At 27.9% G+C, this 20,589-nt stretch overlaps 2 protein-coding genes across 3 annotated transcripts in view; one reads left to right on the forward strand and one right to left on the reverse strand.

Moving 5' to 3' along the window:
• The first annotated feature begins 2,057 nt into the window (after nt 1-2,057).
• On the forward strand, nt 2,058-7,141 carry LOC100159919 (inositol polyphosphate 5-phosphatase OCRL-1). Of its 2 annotated transcripts, none has more exons than XM_016804603.2 (18): nt 2,058-2,280; nt 2,461-2,609; nt 2,668-2,851; nt 3,022-3,153; nt 3,225-3,358; nt 3,423-3,547; nt 3,602-3,772; nt 4,309-4,471; nt 4,527-4,705; nt 4,859-5,080; nt 5,154-5,289; nt 5,354-5,630; nt 5,697-5,834; nt 5,892-5,989; nt 6,107-6,287; nt 6,355-6,482; nt 6,551-6,662; nt 6,948-7,141. In XM_016804603.2, the coding sequence occupies exons 2-18, from the start codon at nt 2,553-2,555 to the stop codon at nt 7,103-7,105; spliced, it is 2,595 nt and encodes an 864-aa protein (XP_016660092.1). In that variant the 5' UTR covers nt 2,058-2,280; nt 2,461-2,552; the 3' UTR covers nt 7,106-7,141. The 2 variants fall into 2 exon arrangements, with proteins under 2 accessions (XP_016660092.1, XP_008183390.1); XM_008185168.3 differs by having other exon boundaries at nt 2,058-2,261.
• A 6,439-nt stretch (nt 7,142-13,580) lies between these two features.
• LOC100166719 (lysosome membrane protein 2) overlaps nt 13,581-20,589 on the reverse strand; it is a 43,063-nt gene continuing 36,054 nt past the window's right edge. The window contains exons 3-11 of the mRNA XM_003244686.4: nt 16,769-16,866; nt 16,524-16,687; nt 16,327-16,468; nt 15,012-15,221; nt 14,591-14,839; nt 14,377-14,515; nt 14,168-14,286; nt 13,956-14,084; nt 13,581-13,879 (exon numbers count right to left, since the gene is read on the reverse strand). Of these exons, the coding sequence (XP_003244734.1) occupies nt 13,655-13,879; nt 13,956-14,084; nt 14,168-14,286; nt 14,377-14,515; nt 14,591-14,839; nt 15,012-15,221; nt 16,327-16,468; nt 16,524-16,687; nt 16,769-16,866 (1,475 nt within the window). The 3' untranslated portion in view covers nt 13,581-13,654. The remainder of the gene's footprint in view (nt 13,880-13,955; nt 14,085-14,167; nt 14,287-14,376; nt 14,516-14,590; nt 14,840-15,011; nt 15,222-16,326; nt 16,469-16,523; nt 16,688-16,768; nt 16,867-20,589) is intronic.

The following is a 20,589-nucleotide window of genomic DNA, read 5'->3' on the forward strand; positions in this document are numbered from 1 at the left end:
ACCCTATTGACGTCCATGGGTACAGACTACAGAGTGTTATCTTACGTAAGTCTGAAAACTCATTTTATGGCTTAGAAACAAATCGCATGTAACAATATCGTTAATTAATATTGAGCTTACGCATAGGCGTGACTTCATCGGCAGGGGCAGCCTAGCTAATAACCGGCGCTACCTTATTGGTGAACTGAAAAAAGCCCTATACTTCCAAAGCCGTATTTTTTTCAGCCCCCCCCCCCCCTTCCACAATGAAATATTTATATAATTTAAAAAAGTCTAAATTATCTATTTATAATAATAATTTACAGTAACTTCAGAAATATTATTCATCTACAGCCTTGGATTACACCACCTATAGCTACAAATCAAAAATAATACAACAATAAAATCAATAACACCTAGATGCGTACCGGACCGTCGTCGCCTGTCTCAAGTCTTTATAGTAGGTTTTCCCGATTTCAGAAGTCAGGAAATCGATTCTTGTAAGTAAACGGTAATTATAATTTATAACGATACCCTCAAAAAAATAAAGTTTTCAAAAAATAAATAAATGTTGTAACCCTATTCTGACTTAAAATTCGGTTGACCGGCACCTTTCAAAAATTGCAGGAGCAGCCCAGGCACCCTAGACATGTCTATGTAGGTAAGTACTTAACTACTTAATACTTCATAAGAAAAATGTGCTACCTATAACATATTTGAAAAAAAATAATTTGAAGATAATCCTGTTATCATAATTATAATGAAATAAGATTATTGGGGTTCCCAACACCGTTTATTATTATTTCCTGCATTTAGAATTTCATTTTGATGTTTAAGTTTCTCTAATAAGCTTTGATAAATTATTTCTAAATTTAATATAAAATTGTTTGGTATAGGTATATATGGATTTAAAAAGCTTCAATAGATGGGTTCGCGTTGTGGTGTTCATTTAGGGCATCAGTTGAAAATAAGTTGGGTAATGTCACAAATCATAGGGAAGTTGTGGAGTGTGCAGTGTGGGGAGTCATCATAGGCACAAATAGCACTAGGTATCGGCAGCACCTAACTGCCTAAATTAAAAAAAATAACATTATCGAATTTTTATTTTTTTTCAATTTTAGTTCGCCCGTTCATAGCCAACCCATTTAGGAAAGTCACCAGACGCTCCTTCCCCTTTAAAATCTAACTCATATAATCTATTAAACTTTAAAAACTATTTTTCACAAAAATTCAACACGTATCTACATAGAATAGTTACGTACCGACAGCCGACAGGAATAGTTACGTACTGGCTCGTATCGAAGTCTGAGTCCGGTACGTATCGTTTGTATATTGCACATGTAACTTTTTGAACGCTCTTGAACTCAAATATCTTACTTGAAAATCTTAAATGTGCTGTTTCCGAGTTTTGTATGGAATAAAAAAAAAATGTACCTACCCATTTATGTACGATATTTAAAAAAGAAAAGCACTACCCAATTAGCAGACACTAGAGACTAGACAGAACAGCCCGTTGAACAATTTAAATTTTATTAAAATGAACTTTGGTTCTTTTTGTTCCGATAAACTATCTAACCTACAGAAATTGGAAATTGGAAATCTATATACATCAACATCTTGAACTCTTGAGCCTTACAACAAAAATATATTCATGGAAGACGTATTGACCGTTAGTGGCCACAGATATATAAAGTTACCTTATAATATATCTGTGTTAGTGGCATAAATAGATTGTGGAACAATTGGTCGTTGGAACTAATATTTCTTTATTACTTTATGGAATGAATAAGCTATGGAACAAAATATTATGTACAATATTCTTGGATCACAATGTAGAGAACATAATAATAATAAATGACTTATGTAGATAATCTGATGATGATAGAAATAATTTAGATCTTCTCTACATCATGTGTTGGAATTTGGACGCGGTTAAGATAATAATATATTACAATATATAAACCGCATATTATATTATTTAAATAAATTGGAACAACTATTTTGTGGAACAAAAGGTTGTGATCCAGCATTTTAGCCAATTTTACTATGCATTGTGCGTATCAGTCATTTTCAATCTTCTTATCAACGTTCAAAGTATTAATTAATAAGTAAAACCTAAGTAAAGTCTAAAAGTTTAATAGTGAGTCGTGAATCGACTTTGTGAACTTAGTGACTTGTGAACGCGCTTTTGTAGACATTCCACTATTTGGTCTGTTCCAGTTTTCGTGACTTCAATGCTCTATGTTTCTATGCATTATGTTGTCACGACTTCAATATCATACGTAAAATAATAATAATAAAGTATTCATTTGTGTTTTATTTAAATTAGTGGGTACACAACAACAATATTAATAATAAATAATAAACAAGTGTTTAATAATTACAAACTGTTATTACTATTGTTGTTGTGTACATTGTTCTGTAAAAATTCTTGAAAGAGGTGCGAGAAGTTTCATTTCAAATATTACAATTTACTCTTAGGAGTATTTTAATTGTCCGTGGTGGCTATTTTAACCGGCAGTCGAGTACGGGTTAAGCTGTTGTTATACCTGTGGATCGTATTTTATTCTGCGATGGAACTATCCGCTATTATGAAGGATAAATTGAATGCCGGTGACAATGTTGTGGCGGTAATTAATAGTTACTTATTAAACTTATACATTCATAACTAATGTCTCCAATACTTAGCTCCACGAAGGTGTACTGTTGCAAGGCTGGTCACCCAAGGCTCACCGATTATTAGCCTTGGTTGAACGTAATCTGTCATTTGGTTTGTTTGTATTTACAACATCCAGAAATCCACCGCAAGCATTTACAGACCTCACAATCAACTTTGTTGTGCCCATTGATAGTGATTTCAAATGTGATATAGGTAAACAATAAACATTATTCATTTCCTATCTGAGAGCATACCACTTAAGTAATATTTATGTAAAATCCATTTTGAATGTAATTATTAATAATTACCTAAATGCAAATTACTTCTAAAATAGATATTTATTTTAAAATATTAAAATTAGTATGTATAATTTATATGTTTAGATTCATTGTCAGCGGAATCGAATTCTGATATTTATATTAATTTATCAGCACGGAATTTTAAATTATTTATGGGAATGGATTCAGGTCATGAAACTAATCATTTTTTTAATGAATTATCGAGATCAATGGACCGTTAGTATTTAACTCCAAATAGTAATATTTCATAATTTATTAGTTATTTTAAAATATTCTATTTTTTACAGTTTATTTAAAAAATCAACAGACACTGGATTTTCAATGGTTAAAAAAATATAATATAAATGATATTGACTTAGAATTAGGTTTGATGATGAATATCAATGGTGATAATACATCTAATAATATAATAACAGCTAATGTAATAATATTTCATATTTATTAAAAGTATTATTAGTAATTTAATTATGTATTAAAATTATAAGATGGCTGTGGCTGAAAATGATATATCATTTCCAACTGGAACACAAACACTAAGTTCTCGAGAAAGTGTTATTCAGCGACAAATGATTTTGAGCGAAGAACAATATACTAATGCACAAAATTTCCGGTAATTATTTATTTACATATTATTTAATTTATATTTATTTTTATTATTTTTTAGTATTTATATTGGCACTTGGAATGTCAATGGCCAACCAACCTTGTCTTCACTAAATGATTGGCTGACTTGTGACTCTGAACCGCCTGATATTTATGCCATTGGTTTTCAAGAACTTGATCTAAGTAAAGAAGCGTTTCTTTTTAATGATTCTCCACGAGAAGAAGAATGGTTGTAAGTAGTTTATAATATTTATGATTAAACTCAGACTTAACTACTTGTACTTTTAGCATAACAAAACTTCATCTTATTGATTTATCAATCTTACTCAATCAAACACCTGAACATTTATATTATATTTAATTAATTGAATAGTCAACAAGTCAATCACTGCTGTCATTTTTAATAACAGTTTTTATTTTGCTCATTACTCATTTCTTTGGTCATTAATTAATATTGTTTAAGAGACAATATAGTTACTTTCATTTAAAAATTTAAAAAAGGGTACATGTGTTAGTATATTTTATGAAGAATTAAGCTAAAAGTATTGTTCATATTACTAATGACTATAAGGTTAAATTTATATAATAATTTGTACCTATTATAGTAACTACTAATTGTTTGATTAACTTTTTTTTAATTTTTAGGAGAACATTATTTAATCATAGAACATTTTTGAGAATTTAATTTTAATATGTAAAAAATTAAAGTTAATAGTGTTTTAAAAAAATTTAAATTAAAATAATTGAATTAATTTTATTATTAATTAGACAAGCTGTAACAAAAAGTCTTAATTCCAAGGGAAATTATAAAAAAGTATCATTAGTTCGATTGGTGGGAATGATGCTTATAGTGTTCGTTAAAAATAAACACATGGACCATGTTAAAAATGTTGCCACTGATACTGTTGGTACTGGAATTATGGGAAAATTGGTAAATTGTTATTTAAATATTTTGAAACCGTCATAATTATTAAATTTTGTTTTAGGGAAATAAAGGTGGAGTGGCTGTTCGCATGGATTTCCACAACACTTCTTTATGCTTTGTCAATACACATTTAGCAGCCCATGTTGAAGAATATGAAAGACGAAACCAAGATTATCAAAATATATGTTCAAGAATGGTATTTTCAAATTTCATACCTCCAAAAACTGTAAAGGATCATAAGTGAGTAATATATATAAAAAAATTACAAACAACAGTTATTTTAAAAGTATAACAATCAGACTGAGTGCATATATAAAGTTAATATATATTTTACATTAAAATTTAATAACTTTATTAAATTATTATAATTGGTTTTATATGTTTTTATTTTAGTCAAGTATATTGGTTTGGTGACCTTAATTATAGGATAACCGAAATGGATGCAATATCCGTAAAAGATTTAGTACGCAAAAATAATTTTAAAAATGTGTTAGAAGCAGATCAACTAAAGCAACAACATCGGGCTGGAAATGTCTTTAAAGGTTATAAGGAGGGTTCAATTAATTTCCTTCCTACCTATAAATATGATCCGGGTACCAATGACTGGGACAGCAGGCATGTTTTTATTTGTTGTGTGTAAAATGATAATTATAATATAATATATATTAATTTGTATATATTTGATTAGTGAGAAGAACCGTGCCCCTGCATGGTGTGACCGAATATTATGGCGAGGCAATTCAATTAAACAACTTGCTTACAGAAGTCATCCTAATTTGTTGATCAGTGATCACAAACCAGTCAGCGCATTATTTGAATCTGAAGTAGGTATCTAATTAATTTTTGTATTTTTAAAATTAAACTCAATTTAATTTTAATTTTTAACAGGTGAGAGTTGTTGATTTGACCAAGTACAGAAAAATTCATGAACATATAATGAAAAAACTAGACAAAGCAGAGAATGAATATTTACCTCAAGTTATGGTTGATAACACTGAAATAATTTTCCACAATGTGAAGTTTATGGAGCCTCAATTAAAAGAACTTACAGTTGCTAATACTGGTCAAGTTCCTGTACAGTTTGAATTTATTAAAAAATTAGATGATTCTACATACTGTAAAGAATGGTTGCGAATTGAGCCTTTCATGAGTTTTATTGATCCTGGTAAAAATATTAAATTACCTATTTAATAACAGATAACGTATGAATATTATAATAATATTTTCTCAGGGGAAAAATGTGATATTACTTTAGAAGTTTTGATAGATAAAAAATCTGCATACAAAATGATCAGTGGCCAAGACAAGTTGTATGATATTTTAGTATTACATTTAGATGGCGGAAAAGATATATTTATAACAGTTACAGGTATTTAACTTAAATAACAATAATATTGTACTCAATAATTTGGACTTTATTTTTTAGGTAATTACGAGCGAAGTTGTTTTGGTTGTTCATTAGAAACACTTTGTTATTTGAAAGTTCCTATTAAAAATATACCATTTGGAAAACTTATGGAACTTGTAAGTAATTATTAGTATTTTATATTTGTTTTGCATTTATCTATGATCAATCATCAATGTAAAATTCTGTACTTAATACTTTTTTCATAGTGATAATTGATAATGTATATTTTTAAGGAAAACAATAAAAGCAACATGACGTCAGATCCTTACCCAGTACCCAAAGAAGTATGGTACCTTGTGGATCATTTATACAGACATGGTCTCAAACAAGAACATTTATTTGAACATTCTGGTCTCAGATCTGAATTTGTCCAGATTCGAAATTGGTTAGATAATGGAACACCGGATGCTTTACGTATGGTTTGATTTAATTACTTATGAAAAAAATTAACATTGCCTATTATTTTTAAATTATATTTCAGCCGGTAGTGTGCATTCTGTAGCTGAAGCTCTATTAATTCTATTAGACAGTACATCAGAACCCATAATACCATATAATTTGCATGCGACTTGTTTATCTGCAGTGTCTTATTACAGTCAGTGCAAACAAGTCAGTATTGTTTTATTATTGAATTGTAATTTATTTTTATTTTTTAAAATTTATATTTTATTATTCAGATTATTTCTCAGCTACCAGAGAGAAGTAAAAATGTATTTTTATACCTTTGTGCATTTCTTCAAGAATTATTGAATCATGTCAATGATAACAAATTAGATGTTAAAACTATCGGTTAGTTATTTTTATACTATTTTTAAATTTAGTTTCATAGCTCTTTAAATCCCTACACCACCCTGCTGCTCTATTATAGTACTATCTATTATTTTCTTATTTTACTTGATTATTGTTTCCATTTTCCGCAAAACATATCCAAACCAATTAATTGGATCCTGTTCTTTTACTTAATACTTTACATAGATATGTTACTATGTTACCATTGGTAAATTACCAACACTATTTAATTTACTGATGAATTTTCAAATAATTAAACCTTAATCAATGTTATACTGATTCTAGCATCTGTTTTTGGTGAAATATTTATCCGAGATCCTCCCAGATCTCGATCAGATAAATCTGGCCACACTAGAACTTCTATGTCAAGGAAGAAGACCAATTTTGTATACCATTTTCTAGTCAATGATCAAAGTGATTTAATAATCAATACATCCTTTTAGATATTAAGTAATATGATCATTTCTTGTAGATATGAATGGAACATTTTAACTTACACATTTTAATCATCACAAATTGCTTTTAATTTAAATGATTTTGTAAAAAATTGAACTTTTTAAATTAAAAAAAGTTTAAAATGAATATGATCTTAAAAACAAATGCTTGATATAAAAAAAATATGTGTAGTATAAATTATTTACTAAACTAATATTTTAAGACTTTTAAAAAGTTGAAATGTATTTTTATTATTGTCATTCATAAATTATGTATGCCAGTTTATTTATTTAGATAAAATCATATTCTATATCATATTCATATTCTTTCTTCTAAACCTTATCACTATTGTTATTCATTTTAATCAATTAATGTTTCCAAATGGTAAAAGTCGTAAATTAATTTTAGTTACTAGATCTTTTAGTTTAAATAATATAATTATAATAATATATAATTTTAACAATCAGGGCCGGCAAAAGTTATGGTGATCTGGGTTTCTCTCAGGGGGGGGGGGACCATTTAAACAATGATTTTGATTTAATTTAGAATTAAGAGGACATGATACCCGCATGTGTTTTCTCTATCTTACAAGTGCATAACATAGCAAATTGTACGCTCAGCAAAACACGTGTAGCTCTGTTAATTTAAAAATTAGAGTGAATTTACCTCTTATAAAATCTAAAGATAAGATTATTATCTAGGTAACCTCATATGCTTTTTAGTATATTTTAATTTAACGTGAGTTATGAGTATTTTAAGATGTATAAAAATTTACAATTTTAAAATACTCATAACTCGCTTTAAAAATGAAATATAATAAAAAGCATATTAGGTTACCTAGATAATAATCTTATCTTTAGATTTTATAAGAGGTAAATTCACTCTAATTTTTAAATTAACAGAACTACACGTGTTCTGCTGAGCGTAAAATTTTCTATGTTATGCACTTGTAATACGGAGACAACACATGCGGGTATCACGTCCTCTTAAACTATCATGTAGCAATGTTGTCTATTGAAAATAATTTAGCCCACAAAATCTATTGTATTGGCCCCAAAAACATTCCCATTTTAGAATACTCTTATATGATCACTTTTATTAAACGGGTTTATATTTACTATGTAATAAATATTAATAGTATATATTTAAATGTGTTCTCATTATAGGTACTTATTTATTATATTCATAGGTATTGTTTAATGTTATAATATGTGTGAAGTAGCAGGGTTACTCTACACATTAGTGGTACAAACTACTCCGCTAATCTGAACTTTAAATGCTTGTAAATTAAAATTAAATGTTTGTTCAATATTTCAAATCAACATATTAAAAAAAATTATAGTTTATTATTAAAAAAACAAGTAAAAGTTTTACATCATAGTAAAACCCAATAGAAAACTTACTGATATAATTAAATTAAATAATATAAAGCCATTTTTTTTAATCATAAAAAAATGACTGATAAAATTAATGTGGCCAGCTAAACAGACTATTTGTGCTTTTGATACAATATTTTAATAAAAAAAGACCATAAAACTTGTTTGATATTGCTTTTATATGTACGTTGTATACTAAATAACCAATCATGCTATTTTTAATTATTTAAACTAGGTATTATTTTTATATTATTTTTTGCTTTTGCTATTTATGTACTTAATAAAACAATTTTTTTTTAGTTTTTAGAGTTTTTTTCTGTGATAAATGATAATTATATGATGTACCTATCTGTTTAATTTATAAATTATTTTAGATGATTTTTGTTTATAAATAAAAACATATATCTATTTATTTATTAAATATAATCATGTTTATTTCAATTTTGTCCGTTAGTATTTTCCAATATTCCGTTTTTAACATTTTTGATGGAGACAAATACAATTTTTTTTTTACAAGTTATTTAACTTATTTCTTATTACAAAACCCTGCTTATGGACTAATATAGGTAAAAAAAATAGAAAATTCATATTTTGTTTATAAAATATAAGTAATTTAAATTTACTCACCAATAAGGTATTTGGAATCCAATCTTGCTAAGTATTAAAATACTTTTTAATATTTTTATTAGTAAGGTACTAGTGTGAAGCTATGATAACTCTACAATTATGGTGTATAAAGTATATAATAACATGGAATATGACATAAAGATAGTGCACTATATCTGAATATAGCTACTTACAAAGGCCAATTAATAATGACTAATGAGAATGTATATTAAGATAAATCATCTCGGCATCTCGCGGTATTATAGATAAGTAATTAAAAAGATATACAAAATATACACTGGAATATTATTAATACCTATTGTCTTATTCTATACATTCTACAAGATCAGTGCCGCTCCTAGGATGTCCCCCCCTCCCCCCAAACGGGACAATTTCCCTCGACGGACAAAAAATGTATAGATTAATTATTAAAATATTATTGTTTATGGGGCTCCAGCGTATCATATTTTAAGGAGTAATATTTAGGCAATTTATATGACATGGACATTTGGGCTATGTCTATGTGTGAGTAGTAAATTATCATTCGTGTAATCGAGTGTGTTTCCGAAAATCACTGTAATGCCTCGTTAGACAACCGCCGCCGGATGTAACTCTCGCATACGCACGGACACGACATTGTCAATACTTCGCGAAAAATCAAATATATACTTGTTTGCATAACTATAAAAACTACTAAAAGGCAAAAGCGGTAGTAAATTAAACTTACCTACTTCCTGAAGTTCGATTGTAATTTCGAAAAAAAAAGGTTGAATTTATAAGCTTCTAGACTATGTTTTTTAGGAATCACTTTTTTGACTTATAATCAGATGGGCCCAAATTAAATACTAATATAATGCAATTATTTCATGGGATTTTGCATAATCAACCGTATCATGTTCACCAAATAGCAAAACGATGTCACCTTGTATAGCCTCTTCGTCCTCATTGTCATTAAGTTTTTCTTCAAAATCTTTAATTTCCAGAGTTAGCGGTTCTTCATCTACCGGAATAACCAATGTATTAACGTGTTCAACTACATTCATCAAGGCGATTTCTTGAACGGTGGTGGCCATTTTGCTTTTTGGTGCTTCAAGGTCAGACGTATAATTGCAAATGAACTTAAAGTTCAATTCAAAATAAGTTTACTCGAAAAATTCCAACATTTCCTAGACTATGGAAATACCTGTACACCATTGTCTATCTATTATTTGCAGTTAGAACTTTTAATAGTTCAATAATTCCATAAGATATTTATTCTTCGTATTTAAATATTATATTTTATAAATCTATGACCAGATGAATTTATTAGATTTTAGGTTTCCGGTGACTAACAATGTAATAAAATTAGATTGTCCTTAAAGTATTGTAACGAACGACAAATTGCAATATATTAAAAGACAATAATAATTACAGACGCAGCACTCAGACCAGATGCAGACACCACCACACAAATCCTTAAATTCTCACACAAAACTAAACTGTATAATAAATTTAAAAATAATTGTAATTGTAAATTGTAACTAATGGCCATTGTAGCTGATGTTAATCAAGAACAATAAAAAAATAATAATAATAATAATAATTAAGCAGAATATTATTAATATAAAATAGATTTAGCTAAATAAATAATATTATGGGTATAAATAATAATAGTTATAATACATTTGAAAGCATAATGATTCTGTTGGGGGATATATTATAAGTTTGGGATATAAGTACCTACAATACTAAAGTTTTAAGTTAAGTGATATTTATAAAGAAAAATAAAACATAACCTAACCTAACCTAACCTAACCTACCTACAGACCGATACAGTGGCTATATCATGCATATTTATGTCAAATCAAATATATAAATATTAAATACCAATATAAGGAAGCCGCGGCGTGACCGAGTAGGCAAAAGCCAAAAGGACGTCAAATATAATATAATATTAATACAGTTTATTGAATCAAAAAGACATGTAAATATATCAATAAAAAAATCGAACTTTTCGACGCATGTATTTAGTGTCTGTATATAGTAATACCTACGCGACGTTAAGTGGTAAAACTCGACTTTTCTAAAAAATTATTGATAAATACGCACGACGGTGGCCCTCGGTTTGCACGTTATCTCCGCCGCGGCAAAGTACGGCCGCGCGCGGCCTGTAAATTTAGCGGGGAAGTCCTCAAAGGTATAGATGAAAAATCTGAAGAAATTTATATATTTATAAATTTATAAATTTATCTTCATAGTTCATACATAAACCAAATTATTTATATTAATATATTAATAAATAAACTAATCAATAAAATATAGGTATTACTTTTTATCTTTAAATATAAACACAAAATTCTTCACAAATATACCTTTTTTCCCTGATTTTCTATTTTCTTCAAACTTATAATTTCTATTTATAAATATAAATACAATGTTCTTCGTAAATATACCTTTTTTTTCTGATAATATTTTCTATATTCTTCAAACTTTAAAGCACGGTCTTAGAAGATATCTTCTAAGACCGTGCTTTAAAGCAAAGACCCGGGAGACCGCCCACCGAATTTTCTCATTGGAGGGTTCCCTACAAAGTAAAAAAATCGACATAGACAGCGCCACAAGGGTCTCTAACGATGTAATTATTATTTACTCATTCGAAAAAAAAAGTATACATTTGGTTTATTATATTAAATTATCATTTTAAGGAAGTTGTAACGTTTTTAATTTTTTTAATATAATATTTCAGTTCGTTTTTAGTTTTTGAACATTTATTTCTTACCATTTAGTCATTTAGGTAAAATAAAAATTGTGGGGGGGGTTGAGCATATTAGTGCCATTTTTTTTCAGTGTCATCCCAACCAAAAACTTCACACCTTGCAACTGGAAATCAATTTCCTAAAAAGCTTAGATATTTAGTCAAAGAGTTCAAGCATGTATAAAAAAATTAAAATCGGACATTCCGATTATGCGTATAATTTACCACCTCTTATAGGTCTAAAACGTATGAAAAATACATGTGTTGTAAACAATAATATACAATGCAAATCAGTAAATGTATAAATCATTAAATTAATACCCTAAATATAAATATAATTCAATAATACGTCATAAATCAAAATAACACTATTGCCAATACAAAATTCACAAAATGTTAAAAAAATATTAAACAATAATATACAAATTACAAATGCAAATAAATAAATTTAGGTACTGTTTACGACATTTTTTATTAAATAATTGTTAAATTAATATTTAAATATAATTTAATGATACTTTCACATAACTTTGGTTTATCAATCATTATCCATTTGATTGGGTAATAACTAATAAAACCATAACGTGAAATATGATAGTCGATCGATGCCGATGTGATGATCGTATATTTCAGGTAAAACAAAAGAACCAATTTTCCAACCTATTATTATGTGGAAAAAAATATATTGAGTCAGGGGGAAAACGTCCAAATACGGGGATTTATCGATTCCGCCGTTTTAATATCAATTGAGAAATTCTAGCATCAAAATATTCAATTTTTTTAGGATGAATGTAGAAATGCCAATCGCTTGAAATACAGTTTTTGGTTGGAAGCGATTTTGATTAAACATCACGAATATAGCCTTACAATATAAATTCTTACACAATTAGGTATAGGTACATTGGCGCAATTTGGACAACTGTTTTGGGGAGGCTAAATGTATAGAATCAACACAGACCAGCAGGGACTCTGCCCCCGCACCCTCTCCGCTTCAACCACTTGTAATCATTAAGGCTTAAGTTCTAATTAAGTTTAAAATATAAATTATCAGGGTCTATGCTGCTGATGCAATCCTAGCTCCCCCCCAGAAAAATTTCCCTGGTGCGCCTATATGTATAATGGCCAATGGGTCAATTATTATTACAGACTCATCCTTATAATGCGATTATGGTGCAAGATATTTCTCCAGACAAGGTTGTACACAAAACAAGTAGGTATAATGTAGTATATTAATAAATTGGAATACAATAAAAACATTTTGGAAATACCATTTTTTGAAGTGTGAGGGGCTGTGGAAATGTTTCTACTGCAGTACTGCCCTCCCCCAAACCATCACAAGAATGCTAATATCCACTACTTCTACGTGAAGAAATTGAAGGGAAATAGGTGCCAACTAAAAAAAAAAATAGAAAAATATAATTTTGGAGGGGCGATGGTGGAAAAACATCGTGTCAGCACTTTTAAATTTTGAAATTATCGAAAAATGGCTACCACCTGTGAATGTAATTTTATCATACCACATATATTATCTTCTTTTCAATAGGTATTATTTATTGATTTTACAAATAATGGATACTTTTCTAATTACATGTAAGTACCTACATAAAATATAATTTAAAATAAAAATATAATTTAAATATAATGTATAAAAATTCTATCAATAGTAATTTGACAAAAAATGAGCATTAGGTACTGTGGGTACAGTAAAATTATTGTACATTTCACAAAAAAAAATTGAAAATATGGTAGATAAATATGTACAATTAAATAATAAAAATACATATACTTTAAAAAAAATATTGATTTACATTAAAATAAACAACAAAAAGTAAGTAATCGAATTAACAAATAGGAATTTTTTCAGTATGCCTATCTTTTAGTTGTATTTCACTTGAAATTATCACAATATTGTTGCTTAAACGTCTATTTAGCATACGCATTAGGCAAAATGACGTGCCTAACAATCCAACGAGACTCAAACACATCAGGAACGTCTGAAGCCAGTGAACAGTGAAAGTCAAATGGAACAATAACATGCTCAGCTTTGGCGACACATCGCCAGTTTTCTGTAAAAAAGTTATTTTTAGTTATACAGTGTATAACATAATATAATAATCATCGTCATGGAATAAAAAAACTCACGATTTCCAACCAGGTAAACGGCAATATGGTATTATCTGGTATTTTCGCCAGTGAACCGTAACCATGTGGGTTACGCACTTGGATGTTGAGCTGTATTCTCATCTGGGTTTCCATCGTTATTCCGAGAATCTAGAAAAAACCAATTATACCGATAGTAATTTATTATTATATTGAATCATTATATTTTTCAAAAACTTTTTTGCGCTATTTACAGGATCTATAAGCCATAGAAATTCGTGTTTTTTTGGATCAGGATTGAGCCCTTCGACTGCGTCCAATAGGGATGGATCTGAGTGTAGAAAATGAGCACGCGATACAACCACAGGTGAACCTAAGAAACAAGAATTAAAAATACATTTTTAAAATTATATTAAATTTGTTCAACCATCATAACATCGATTTTTTTCGATGGAAATCTTACGAGTAGAACATTTGCCCATATCGAATATACCATCAGGCATACAAGGTGTACTAGTGCAATAGCATCTGTTCTCAGGAATAGAATTATTGAACGAATTTATGGACAGAGAATATCGATGCCCAATTACACCATTTTTTATCTTAAATAAAAAAAAAATTAAAACCCAATTTATAATTATTTTTATTCACATTATAGCAGGTAGGTACAAATTTACTTTTTCTTTAGAATGGAAAGTCAATGGCAACTTCCTACAAGAGTCCTTATGAAATAGGTGTATAGTTTCTCCCTGTTGAATTTTAAGTCTTGGAAAAAACATACCATCACTTCCACCAACTGAATTACACTCATCTGTACTCCACGGGTGTAACATTGATTTTCCATTTAGTTGGATCACCTGACCCATTTGATTCAGATTATCAAGGCCATTAATTACAGTCAAGCGATCTGGATTAACTCCAATTCTCTAAAAAATATAATTATTATTTACTAATATTATAATTATTGGTATGAATTATAATTTATAGGTACCTATACGGCTATACTTAACTAGTAAACTGCAACAAGGCCACTACGAATTAGGTAATTACTTACTTAAAATTCAATTAACATTTTAACATTTTATATATTTTATTTACCTTAATGAGTAAACCAAATTTTTCGAAAGGAATTGCCTTATTGGCCAACTTGGCCATTGTGGCTAATGCTCTTATTACGTCATCTTGGTAACCGAAACAAAAATCATAGACACTAACAGTGACAAACGGGGAATTGGACACATGATTCAAAAATGATGACATGGCATTCCTTATGATAAAATTCTCCTCTATGGTCAAAGCTATAGCACTCTAAAAACAATAAATTAAATATAAATGTATTTTCAATGAATATTAATTAATTTGACAATAATGTTTTAATGTGTCGTACTTGTATTTGATATTTCATACAGTAAGAATAAAATACAATTATATTATTAAAATGATGTATAGGTTACTCGTCCGTAAATTATCATTTATTGTTTATTGATTGGTGTTTTTTTAAAATTTTTTTTTAAACATTTGGTAAGATACCAGGTATCTACTATTCATATAATTTAAAGTATAATACGCAGACAGTTAAGTCTTATAAAGATAAATTGAACATTAAGATTTAATTTTTTTAATTATTATTTATTTTATTATTAATTGTTCATAATATACCTATATCTATTTGCGATGTGCCGAACACATTATATATTATAGTAGGTGCCAGTGGTGGCGGCTCGTACTATGGGCACGTACTCTACCTAAATTATTGAAATAAATAAATTTGTTTAAGAATTTATATTAAATTAAAGTATAATGTATTATGATTTATATTATATAAATGTATTTATTTCCATAGTTCTATCAAAATATTCAGTTAGGTAGTATAATTAGTATAGGTATTTGGCAATATTATGGAAATAATAATACGCGATCACCAGACGGCGGGCATACCCGTTGTGCTCCGAATCCCGATTAACTGCAGTAGATTTCCCACACTTATCGACAGGAATTATCATAGGGTTGTTGGGCACAAACAAATTGTTTTTGAGGTGGTAAGTTGTGACAGTAGAGAAGTGGGAAATATTTGTGCACCACGAACCCCAAAGCCGCCACTGGTAGGTACTGGTATATTTTATCTATTCAATTAGGTTGTAGACACCTATACATTTTGATGTAGATACGCATTATAATGTGTTATTGTAAGTATAATAAATTTATAACATTTTTTTTTATAAATTGGTGAATTTCGATTTATCAAAAATTATTTTTTGTGAAAAGTGTTACTCCATTAGAGATTCAAAGGTAATAAATATAGGTAGAGCCCGGAAGATAGATATAATAATTCATAATATTTATAATGATTTTATGACTATAAATTAGTTGTTAAATTGTTACTAAAATAAACTATAATTTGACGATGGCTCACTATTAATGGAATGTCTGGTACTATAATAATATCATTATCTGTTCCATTGGATGCATCATAAGCATATTCTTGAACTTTCATCTCATTGAATGTCTGAGAACCATTTTTATGATCAGTTATGTTAACCCTGTATAAAGTTTCCCTGAAAAAATAAAGTTTTATAATAAAATTGTACGAAAATATTGAAAAATATTTACCTGTAACAATAAGGTCCAACTTCTTGGACTTTGAGCTTCTGGTGCATACCACTCATATATTCGTTAACGTTAGTATAATTAAATATATATACACACATTAGCGGTCTAACTGGTGGTTCTTTCCACGAATCATACAACAAACTACCGTTTTGAATTGTTAGTCTCTAAAAAACAAAAACTATTTTAGATTTTATTGTAAATTACTTATTTTGAATATTTGAAATATATTTAAAATATTTTTATACCTTGTATAATTCGTTTGTATATAAATCAGTGAACCATATGAATATGGTGAGGAATAAACTTAATACAAATCCAAGTATAAATAATAATGTAAAAGAATCTGCAAATAAATACAAATTGAAAAGTATAATATTAGTCAAATTAATTTGGTATTTTATTTATAAACATTTACACTTTATACATTCATAGGAATAATAATAATATATTTTTTTTTTAAGATATTTATGAATTGGTGGATATCGTGTTGGTTGGATATTGGTGGAAGTTAGTTTTTTAAGAAGTTTACTAGGTGAAAAAAATGTCAAACAAAGTACCAATCAATTTTTTGGATAGGTTTTGAATATATTTGTTACATAATATGTACCGTTAGATTACCAATTATAGGTAGGTATTGTTTTATTTTAGGTAGGTTTTATTATTTAAATAATAATTTTAAGAGAACGCATAATAATATTATGTTGTCACAGTCTTTTAAACGTATAATAAAGTACATATTTTTCGTTCAGCAGAACCAATTCTGTGTGGTTAGCTTTAATATTAGAGTGGATTGGCATATTATCAAACTTAAAGCCTAAAGGTAAGAACAGTAGGTATCTGTGTTTGAACGTAGAATTTTACGATATTTTAATTTTTGAACGAGTTATGAGCTTTTTTTAATTGTAATACTACACGTCTAAATTAATATTTAATACCTATTTTTAAATTATATCATATACTTTGTAAAAATTTAATAAACGTTGGAATAGGCAAATTAAATTTCGACGCGGGACCTTCAATGATTCAATAATTGTGATAAAGCTCAAGGTTGCTTAGGTTAATATTAAAGGTTTATTAAAAGGTCAATTGTAAATTACGTTTAGTAAGCAGATTAACCCGCTCGTAAGAGCTCTTGTTTTTACAATGCTCGAAGGTATTGCCACTGGACTAACGCCTTTCTAATACCTAAAGGTACCTACGTCCTTATGGACAATAATATGTCAAATGTCAATATATTACTGTTATTATGAAATTATATCTTCATTGGTTATGATTTATGCATAGTGCCATAGTTATCATTTGGTGACTTAATGTTAATTTACATAATAAGTTTACATTTTATTCATATGACATGTTATTTTTAGATTTTGTACTAATTGGTTTTACAATGATGTGTTTTTAGTATCACTTTTAGGATCAGAAAAAAGCTTATATTTCACAACTTTGAAGCTAATTTTAAATAGAAAATTGGATCCAACGATAGTACTTTGGGGAACCAATTTTCAAAAATCAAAATTCCCAGGTACTTTTCATAACAATCAGAAAACGAAAACAAAAATATGGAAAAATCGGAATATTTACGAAAGATACCAATTCCATTTTGCTTTTTATTAGTAAGTACCTAATTCAACAACGAATAGCCGTAGATATATGAAATTTATTTTATATAGCCAAAAGACAAAACTATTAGAGATTAGAATACTTAATGTTATATTAAGTGTTTAATTTATTAATAATTAATAAATTATTATTATAATAATTATTTATAACATAAATATTATAATGTTGACCGTTGCCCGTTAGGTACTTGTTATCTGTTGACGTATTGACTCTTTATGAGCTATGACTCAAACAAGGCATATTATACAAGAATATTTTACATAATATTAGATCCTTAATGTAAAGCGAATATTTATTAATGTCGTTATATTAATTTTTTGATTTCTTAAATAATAGTTATAGTAGGTAAAAATAGATCATTTTTATAATTTATCAAATAAAGTTATGACTTATGGCGCTCCAAAAATTATATTATTTATTATAGGCATTATTATTATTATTATATGAGTGTTTAGTATCTACTATTTACCTACAATTAAGTATTCTTACTTATTAGTCATTAGTCACGGGAATTACGTATTATATATTATTATATAATGTGTTAGTATAAGTATAGCTTCTATCCCAGCTAGATAAATGAGAATTCCACAACATTTCAAGTTGCATCCGATAAATGTTGATAAAATTAATATGGCAATGAACAAATGAATAAACACAATTTAAAAATAATAAATAAACAAATAAGGAAAAAATAGATTAAAAAAATAATGATATCATTATAATAGTCATAGATTTAATTAAAATTGAATTCAGCTTAGAAAAATATCGACCATAAAGTACTATACAAATAAAAACCAACTTATAGACTATTTACATAATATCTACAATCTACATATTATACTTTGGTAACAAGACATAATAAATTGTGGTCCATTTGCAATAAACAGAAGTACAACATGCGCCTTGTTAATTTAAGAAATTAAGGTACCTATTAATTCATAGTACCTATCTATCACTAATATACATTAGTTCAATCAAAATTAAATTTAACTAAATTAATAACTATTTTTTCAACTATTTAAAATATATGAACCATAAGCTAGAAATACCCGTGCACCTTCTTATTATTTCTTTATTATTGAATAATAAATAGAATAGGTAAAAAGAGGGTAAGTTGATATCGTTCGGCTGTACAGTAGGTTAAAAGTGGGTGACTGTAATTGATGGTGTTTCATTCGAATTCAATGATAATATAATATCGGGCGATTGTAAACTCTCCTGTGTCTACTCCAGGGTCAAATGTAAACTTTTATTATATGAATAACCTTTTTACCTATAAATTAAAGGTACTGTAATCTCCTACATGGACATTTTTACCTGAAAAAATAGGGTAATATCCTACACTCTAACATTTTATAGAATAGATGATTTTGGAATTGAAAAGCTCAAAAAGCTAAAAATGATAACTTGAAAATAATAAGTATAAAAATATATTTTTATAGATAAATACAAACACTTGGTTAATGATTTATTTTAATACGATAATCATTTAAGTTTTTATTTATATAGGTATACCTAGATGAATTGATTTTTAAATAATATATATATTAATGTAGGTATTGCAAGACAGATATTTTATTTTTAATGTCAAAAAAACGAAGAAATATTATTTTCTACTGAATTTTTTTCTAACATTATTTTGATTTTTCTTACCTGTACACCAAAGTCATATATTTTTTTAATATTTAATAATGTATGATAATTAAATGATTTAAACTGGAGCAAATTATTAAATTTGATAATTTATAAAAGTATGCTAGAAGGACACAACAGCGGTACAACTGTACAAGCGGTATACCCACTTGTCCATCTTTTTAAAAATGAATTCGAATTTTTTGTAAAAACTATTATTTTATATTGCTTGTAGGAGTTAACACTATGTCTATGTAGGAGATTATATCTAATAGGTACCTACATTTAAAGGAGTTCCCCATATTTATATTGTTATTATTAATACGGTAGCCGGTTAAGTTGAATTATTATTATTTGTTTCTTATTATATTTGTATATAATTCAGTCAGACGTCAGACGTCTCAAACAGTCAAACGTAATTGGTGTCGTGACCTGCTAGATCCTCCTACTAAACTCTAAACAATATAGGTAGTGTCATCATTGGGTGGCGTCTTCCGTCATATTACTCATGTTTTTTTATTACTCTTATCTAATTTGCTTATTGTTCTCTGAATAGATTGTAAATATCATGTAAAAATAAAAAATAAAATTTGATATATTTTGTCAAAATTTGAACTTTAAATGCTTATAAAAAGAAAATTGTGCTTGATAACAATATATCAAGAGCCTTGTATTAAATGTTCACGCTTTTTGACCTAACGAATACTATTTTATTGTCATGTATAGAAAAAAAAACTAAAAAAAGGTGGGTAAGTGGATGTCGCTCTGCTGTACAGTAGGTGTAACCTACAGTGGGTCACTGTATAATGGATAG

The sequence above is a fragment of the Acyrthosiphon pisum genome, chromosome A2 (assembly GCF_005508785.2).
Source record: "Acyrthosiphon pisum isolate AL4f chromosome A2, pea_aphid_22Mar2018_4r6ur, whole genome shotgun sequence".
NCBI classification, from domain to species: domain Eukaryota; kingdom Metazoa; phylum Arthropoda; class Insecta; order Hemiptera; family Aphididae; genus Acyrthosiphon; species Acyrthosiphon pisum.

Excerpts from the sequence above, each read along its gene's own strand:
- LOC100159919 (XM_016804603.2), top strand. The coding sequence starts at position 2,553 with ATGGAACTATCCGCTATTATGAAGGATAAATTGAATGCCGGTGACAAT. Across the intron at positions 4,472-4,526 it reads CTGGAATTATGGGAAAATTG|GGAAATAAAGGTGGAGTGGC; the intron begins GTAAATTGTTAT and ends ATTTTGTTTTAG. Across the intron at positions 6,483-6,550 it reads ATTACAGTCAGTGCAAACAA|ATTATTTCTCAGCTACCAGA; the intron begins GTCAGTATTGTT and ends TTTATTATTCAG.